The 8,169-nt window shown below is 34.6% G+C and overlaps 1 protein-coding gene across 3 annotated transcripts; it reads right to left on the bottom strand.

The window, feature by feature from the left end:
• Nucleotides 1-678: 678 nt before the first annotated feature.
• On the bottom strand, nucleotides 679-3,384 carry LOC137965904 (fasciclin-like arabinogalactan protein 7). 3 transcript variants are annotated; one of them, XM_068812285.1, is made up of 2 exons: nucleotides 3,220-3,384; nucleotides 679-1,752 (listed from the first exon to the last, which is right to left on the bottom strand). In XM_068812285.1, the coding sequence occupies exon 2, from the start codon at nucleotides 1,698-1,700 to the stop codon at nucleotides 933-935; it is 768 nt and encodes a 255-aa protein (XP_068668386.1). In that variant the 5' UTR covers nucleotides 1,701-1,752; nucleotides 3,220-3,384; the 3' UTR covers nucleotides 679-932. The 3 variants fall into 3 exon arrangements, with proteins under 3 accessions (XP_068668386.1, XP_068668385.1, XP_068668384.1); XM_068812284.1 differs by having other exon boundaries at nucleotides 679-1,737; XM_068812283.1 differs by lacking the exon at nucleotides 3,220-3,384 and adding an exon at nucleotides 2,505-2,635 and having other exon boundaries at nucleotides 679-1,737.
• Between the last annotated feature and the right edge of the window lie 4,785 nt (nucleotides 3,385-8,169).

The raw sequence follows: 8,169 nt of genomic DNA, 5'->3' as shown, positions 1-8,169 counted from the left end.
TTCGAAATTAAATTATATAATAATTTAAGAAAATAATGGCAAATCAATCAAGAGATTGATTTGTCATGATTTCCTAACGTTATCTTTATTGATTTTGAGTTCTTAAATTAAAAAATTGATTTGTCATGATTTCCTAAAGTCAAGAGAAAATCTTTATTGATTTTGAGTTCTTAAATTAAAAAAATTTGAATCCTTAATCAAAGAATTAAATAATCCTTCATTGGCCTATAAATAGGTTTGTATTAATTATAAAATTTATTCTGATTCAATAAAATTTCTCCCTCTCTTTCCGTCCGTGGATTAGGCTCCTAGGGCTAACCACATAAAATTAGTTTTAATATTTTGTTCATTTCATCTTCAATTTTATTTTTACATAAAGATTTCTCAATATTCAATGGTAATGTACACAATTGAGTTTTTCATTTAGAAAAAAAGTTTTAACATCTAATTTATCATTTGCCATACACCATCAAGTTTCTTGTCCTTTCAAGAAAAACCAACATGAATTTGGGATTTATACAACTCTTAACTTCAACTTTACCATTTGTACTCATCTTTGCTAGCCGATCACTATTTAATTCCTTCTTGGGTCTCAACAGTTATAATTTGAGCTTCTCTAAGTAATGGTTTTTTCATGCACAGAATAGATTGCTGATGTAACAAATGTATAGACTAGAATCAATGACTTGGTCTTCCTTATAAAACTGCAAATATGCAGAAGAGAACCATGGTGTCTACAGAGGAATTCCAATCATTACAACAGTAGAATATGGATGAATCAAATAATGAGTATTTAGAATAGAAACATATCTGCAGGATCCACAACATCCAGATACACCTCCATGAATATGAAATAATCAAAACTCACATGTTCATATGAATATTCTCTCTGTTATGAATTAAACACCTCCCATATAACAAAAGAATCTTCTTTAAAAGTGCATCACCAGACATCCACAGATTGCCAAACCAAAGTAATTCAAAACTCCAAAATTGACCCTGACAGGAGAATGAGAAGGGGTAGTGGAGGCTTTAGGAGAAAATCCTTTTTCTGGTAAATCAGCTGTAGGAGAATCTGCAGTTGGTGCAATTTCAGGAGCCGGGGCCGGAGCTGGTGAGGGGGGAGGAGGGAGGCCAAAGATTGCTTCAGGAAGCAAAACTTTGTCAACTTGATATAGGGCAACTGGGTCAGTGGAATGAACACTGCTGCTAATCTTGCTATTAGCCCATCCTGAACTGACATGAACAGTTCCCATAATGTCAGTGAAGTTCATTGTGTACTGGCCTCCAGCCATTGTACTAACCGGACCAACTTTGCTAAGGTTGTTGAACTCTGCCAGACTGTAGTAATGGGGCAAGGAATGAAATAGGAGGAGGGACTTGAGCTCATCCATAGTGAGGTTAGAGAGGGTAGGCTTTTTAAGGGATGAGAAAGCCTGATCTTTTGGAACAAAGATTGTAATACCTTCATCAGTGTTGTTTGCTTGGTTCTGAAAGGTTCGGATAACTTGTGTCTGTTCAAGATAGTTAAGGAAGGTGTGGAAGGGGCCTGCAACTGTTAGTAAATCAGTGAGGTTGACATAGTCTGGTGCTGGTGCAGGGGCTGGTGTTGGAGACAGAATGCCAGGTTGTGCATTAGTAGAAGGGAAGCTTAGCAGGACAAGGAGAGCAGCAACAAGGAAAACTGTGGGAGGCTCCATTTGGTAGAGTTGTCCTGTTGTGAAACGCACCGATTGCCTACAAGAAATAAAACTAATGAATGGTAAATATCTCAGTAGGGTGCAAAAAAGGGAGACAAACCAAGGTGCTGTAAAAATAAAAGAGAAATACACCTGGAAATGATAAGGCAAGCCAACTGATCCTTAATTTTTTTTAGAGTGCAAAGGATTCAGCTGATGGAGATCTTTTTTATTGAAACTTCCACTGGACCCAACATTACAGTAAGAGGAAGGCTATTACACAGTGATTTCCATTCCAGCCAAATGACTAATTCACGAAAGCCTCGACAGATCAAAAACAAAAAGGTAGTACAGATATTGGGGTTTATTTTATCTGTGGGAAGTTTTCTAAAAGTCTTCCTCCAAAGATTTTTTTTTTAAAAGATAGCCATAACTACAAGGCCATCTTGAGAAAATAAAAAAAAAATGTGCAAAAAGAAACAAAGTTTCTTTTCTTTTGCCATCTTTAACTGTCAGTTATTTACTTTTCATAATAAAATTGAAGCACTTAGATGCAAAAAATTATAAATAGAGCAAAATCTACCGCGAATTGATCTATTTCTTCAAGGAAGAAATCAAACATTGAACAAACTCATTCAATTTTTGGAGCATCCATAGCCTGAAAACTAGGTGAACATAGACCCGGTCAAGAAGATTCAGATCTTGGTAACCTCAGTCAGATCACTATGCAAAACTCTACAGACAAATGCAAGGAGAACAAAGGATTCACAACATGTTTAGCAATTTATTCCCCATTTACTAAGATAAAATTTTCCAGAAAAACACATTGTTCAGAAAACATAAACCCACAACCAAATCCAGATCTTTCCAAGCAACAGGAACAGAATGTGGGAATATGACAAGCTCCATCTGAAGAGGTTTACAATAATCTGTGAAAAACGAAAACCACCCACATTAGGAAGAAAAAAAAAACAGCGGATTCTACTGCACCTCACTTTCGAAAAAAAAATAAAAATGCTTCCTTCCAACCAGCCTCTTAAAGAAAATACAAGTACAATGCAAGCACAGTACAATGTGCTGTTGCTTTCGTAAACTTTTGAAGGAAGACAATACTAATAATAATAATAATAAATTTCAATCTCCTTTCTCTCAGACACCCTTCCGTTCAGACAGGATCGAAAACTCCACATCAAATCCGCCATAAAAAGAAAACGCACAAATGCAAAAGAGCTAACAGAAACAGAATTTTCATCTCTTCGGTGCTTCAATTTTGTACTGATACAAACCAATTCAGCGATGTAAGAGAGAAAAAAGAAAAAAAGAGAAAAAGAGAAGAAGCAACATCCCTCCTCGTTCTAAAAGCAGATCTCGCGAACTTCAGCAAAACCCATCACCCCCATTTCAACAAAATGCAAGTGAACCCCTAAAAACCCAGCAGAAATAAGCCACATATCATCAAACTACACAACCCTAAAGCCCACCAAAACGAATCTACGTTGAAGAAACGAAAAAGCGAAAGATGGGGACGAGAAGCACCAACCTGTTGTACAGGAATCCAACAGAAGAGCAAAAATGCAACAACTGAACGAACTTACAGCTTATATAGAAAGGTGTTCTAAACTATACACTTTGACAGCAAGGAGGGATTTAAAAGCGCATCCTATAAAAATGAGGTGCAGCTGGTGAAGATAGTAGGTAGTACTGTAACAAGAAATAGCCGAAATGACCTCTGAGAAGGCTTACAACTGTGAGTGCCAGTCATTTTTAGGATTTTAAATGGGAACCGTGTTAGGATTTCAAAATCACGAGCCAACTAACGGTTTCCGCTTTCTTTGCTTTCTTCTAGCCATGACCATCCTTGCACTCTACCCTACCACTTACCAGTATCACTCATGGTCGACTGCTCTAAATTTTTCACGGATTTGTGATTTCTCATCTGACGAGAGATTTGAGGAAGAGTTACAGTCCCAATTACCATTGGTTAGATCATAGAAAAATACTAGAAATTAATCAGAATATTAATATTTTATTTTTCAATAAAGAGAGACATTCATCATTTCCTCTCTTTGTGAGTAGGAAGACGATGACTCACTTTAAAAAATGGAGAAGGGAAAAAGAGGTACCTCAAGAATGTGGTACCATTTTTCCATTTTTAAATTTTCAAAATCATAAATAAGATTTAAATAAAAATTTATACGTGATCAAAATAATTAAACCTTGTTTAAGAGGTTTTGTTAAGATTAGAACCGAAATCATAATTGAAAACAAGACATTGAAGTGATTATCTTGGCAATTCAACACCTAAGAGGGTTGCATAGAGAAAATAAAATATAAATAAAAAAAAATACTCGCACGATTTTAGTGTGTACGAATTTCTTCCTCAAGATGATATACTCGTTTTTGCAGGTATTTTTGTACTCGACCAAATTGGAGTATTTTAAATTTTTTAAAGAAAATGTTTTTAGGGGCTAACTCATGTGATACTTTGCTTCAAGACGAGTTTTATGTTTGATATTTTGCTTCCTTCTAATTTACTTGTAATGAATAGTTAAGGAAGACTTAGAGCATTATTGTTGTTAACTCTTTTAATATGTAATTAATAGCACCCATTATGATTCCACTAGATCTTGCACACCTAATAATTACCTCTCAAACCAAGTCAAATTATTATTTCTAACAAGAAATTGCATCAATAATCAAAATCTTCTAAAATTAGATTTTATGAATTCTCAAACAACAAATTAGAGAAAATTAGTCATGAATACATATAACTAATTCAACAAAGTGATTGGTCCAATCTAGAAAACAAACTTTCAAGACATTTTTTTTCCACCTTGCCCTCCTACCAACCCTCTCTACTTAATAAAAAAAAAAGTTGTTCCAACAGAAAAAAAAATGACAAAAAAGGGGAAAAAAAGGGAGGTCATAAGGCAAGTTGTTGTTGGATGTGATATCTATTTTTTTGGTTACGGATTTTGTGTTTCACCGAGTCGACTTCAATCTATGGTCTATTTGTCTTGGTCTTAATCATGTTTATGAGACAATTGTGCATTTCCCCAATCTTGAGTCCACAAAGAGCCATGTTCAAGATTTACCTGAAAAAAAAAATTTCACTAGAGGAAGTACATTTTTATAGTTTTTTTCTTATTTTATTTTTCCATGTAAAAGATTTATTCAATGCACTAAGTAGATAAGAACAAAAATATATGTAAACAAACTAAATCTAAAAAAAATTAAGTCTAAATAAAATATGAAATCTATTGTCGCATTACCCACAAATATGTATTGTGTGCATGACTTTGTTTTCGATCTCATCATCCTATAATAAAGTAGGAACCTCATTTGGTCTTTTTCTAGTATTTTTGGTTAAATTTTTATTTTCTCTCAAGTAAGGGTATTATGGTTATTTATGATGTAACCCTGCTTCTAATGAAAGTGATTCACATGAGTGAGGCAAGTTTTTTTCGTTTTTCTTCTACCACACACATCCCATTCTCCTCTCCTTTCTTTCTTCTTCTTTCCTTTTTCTCTCTTTAATTTTTCATCTTAACTAGCATTAAAACTATGCTTTAATCTCAGCTTTCTCATGGTATTAGAATGGGACACCAAGTTTTAGAAAACATTACCAAGTTTCTCTATAGCTGAACTGCAAAATCGACCAAGAAATTCGATTTTCTAGTGGAATCTCTTTATTTTTCCTTCTTTTTTATCTCAAAGTTTGAATTAGACTTCTTCTTGGATTTTTGAAGCTTGTGAAGGTTTCTAGGGTGAGTTAATGTAAGATTTTTCAAATCAGGCCATAAAGAGGCAGGGGTTATATGCATGTGTGGTGTATCTCTTGCATGGGAGTTGTCTACATGAACATATGGAAAGTGTATTGACTTTTTGAATGTCAGTTTGCTATGCCTAAAACATTCCTGAATTCAGTATCTTACACATGATCTGAAGGCATGACCCAAGATGCAAAAAGTGTGATTTTTTCATAGTCTTGAATCCTTTAGTTTAACTTAAAAGAGAAGAGGTTTATATGTGAACTTTGATGGCAGAGATCTTGTTTGCATGCATATTAGAGACCTACCTTGGCCTGCAGCTTGTTTGAGATTTGAGTGGCTATTCTCAAGTTCAAAGTGTTTATTTTGAAGCATTAAATCATGTTTACTAAGGAGGGGTTAGTGCACATGACTCAGGACATGATCTTCATGCGCATTACGCAGTTCATGTCCTGATGTCGTTAGGGAGCGCCGAAATTCATGTCATGTACATGAACATACATGACTCAAGAGTTCATGTCTCAAGAGTAAAGGGCAGAAAGTGTTTTCCGCCCGATTTTGAGAATCATCTACATGACTCTCGCATGGGCTCTCTCTGGCTCAGACCGTCTAGCTCATTTCTCCTCATTTCGTTCCTGCACCTCGCTCTCGTTCCCGCAGCCCCTCTGCCGTCTCCCTGAAGCCTGAGCTCTCTACTCCCTCTCTCATCTCCGCCGTCCCTCTCTGGTCTCCCTCTCTACTGCCTCCATCTCTCGCTGCGAACGTCCTTCCGGCGTCCTTCTCCTTCTCGGACTCGCTCTCCCTCTAAACCTCCCACTCGCTTCTCCCTCTCTCTTATCTCTCTGTATCTTCTCCCTCTCTTCTCCCTTTCGGCATCTCACTCCCTTCTCCCTCACGCTATTATTTTTTCCCCAAAAGACCTTCCAATTTCTTGCGATTTCCCCTGTTTCAGTTTCGGTTTTCTTCGATTTTGACATTTGGGCTTCTCGGCCTCCCTCTCTTCTCCCTCTCTGCATACCGTCGGAGCGCCGCCTCTATCGGCGTTGCCCGCCGCCGTTGCCGTTGCCCACTGGCCCGTTGCCGTCGTCGTTGCCCACTGGCTCGCCCCTGATGAAGAAGACGATAGTTTTTTGCCCTTAAGGAAGACGATGATAGTTTAAAACTATCGTAATCAAAATCATTAATATATAAATTTTATTTGTAAAATAATTATTTTTATTTATTTAATACATTTATTTTATAATTATTATATTAAAAATAGTGATTTAATAGTCATAATTAAAATATTTTTAAAATAAATATTTGATAAATTATTTTGGCATAATTATCCGATTGCTATAGCTAATTAAACCAATGGTTTTAAATTTTGTGATAATATATTATTAATTAATAATACATAAAATATATTATTAATTAATAATACATAAAATATATTATTAATTAATAATACATAAAATATATTATGTACAAATATATAGTGTGTTAAATTTATGATTAGATCAATTTTTTCTCTTAAATTATTCATTTTAGGTTAAAGTATATCATATGTTATTAATAACTCCACGTATTACTTTCATTTTTTTATTTATAACGTTATTTATTTATTATTTGTAATTAATCATGTGTGTATTTCATTGGCTCATGTAATTACCATATTAATGCATAATAAAATATCTAATTCTATTAATAAATATATTAATATATGTAATTATACATTAAATAATTGATTCATGTAGTAATAATGGTTGTTTTACCTAATTTGAGGTTTAAAGATTATGTTGTAATTAAGTGTACAGTAAAGGTTTAGAGATTTTCTTGTTTTTTATGTTTTTTTCATGTTGGGCACTAACACTGAAAATTGTTTTCCAGTGCATATGAAGTCGTCAACACTAACACCAAGTGCGAAGATGACCTTCATGTACATGAATGACATGATCTTCATGTTGGACATGAACTTGATCTTCATGTTGGACATGAACTTGATCTTCATGTATCCATTTGGGGGACTAACCCCCCCTAAAGTGGTTTCACCAGCTGTTGATAATGGTAAAGATAAAGAGGGACAAAGTGGTTCCGTTACTTCGATTAAGTTGCATGACCGAAATTATTTCATGTGGTCTGGGGTTGTTGAAATATTTGTTGCCTCAAGGAAGAAATAAAAGTATCTCTTTGATGTCCCTCTCTTTAATCCTTCTATGTTTTGGAGAGATGAAAATTATAAGTTGTCTTGGCTAATTAATAGCATGGAGCAACATACTATTAATCATATTATCCATCATAAAATGGAATATGAGATTTGGAATGCCCTTAAGAAGTGGATATCTCAAGAGAATAATATGTCTCGTATTTATCATCTTTATTTTGGGTAGTTTGCTATTCAGAGATGTGATAGGACTATAATGAAATATGTTGGTGAATTGAAGAGGGTTTATTAAAGAAACTTTAAATTATCACCCGTTTGTTATGGATAAAGCACAACTTGAAAGGCATAAAGAAAACATTCGGGTTACCATATTTCTTCAAGGTGTTGGACTTGAATTTGAGGGTATTCAAGCTCAAATTCTTGCAAGTAAAGAAAACTCAGTTTTTGAAGATGCACTCTTAAGTGGTATGTGTTGAGCTAGCTATTTCATCTTCAATAGTAAAAGGTGAATCCTTAGCTTTAAACTCTTCTTTTGTATTTGATGGAATGGCCAATAATGCAAACTTTAAGAGTCAAG

The sequence above is a fragment of the Aristolochia californica genome, unplaced genomic scaffold, assembly GCF_029961685.1.
Source record: "Aristolochia californica isolate CCGP_79_NKW_82.1479 unplaced genomic scaffold, dmAriCali1.0.hap1 SCAF_5, whole genome shotgun sequence".
NCBI classification, from domain to species: Eukaryota; Viridiplantae; Streptophyta; class Magnoliopsida; order Piperales; family Aristolochiaceae; genus Aristolochia; species Aristolochia californica.
The sequence above is the reverse complement of the archived record's forward strand: the minus strand, read 5'-3'. Positions and strand labels throughout refer to the sequence as shown.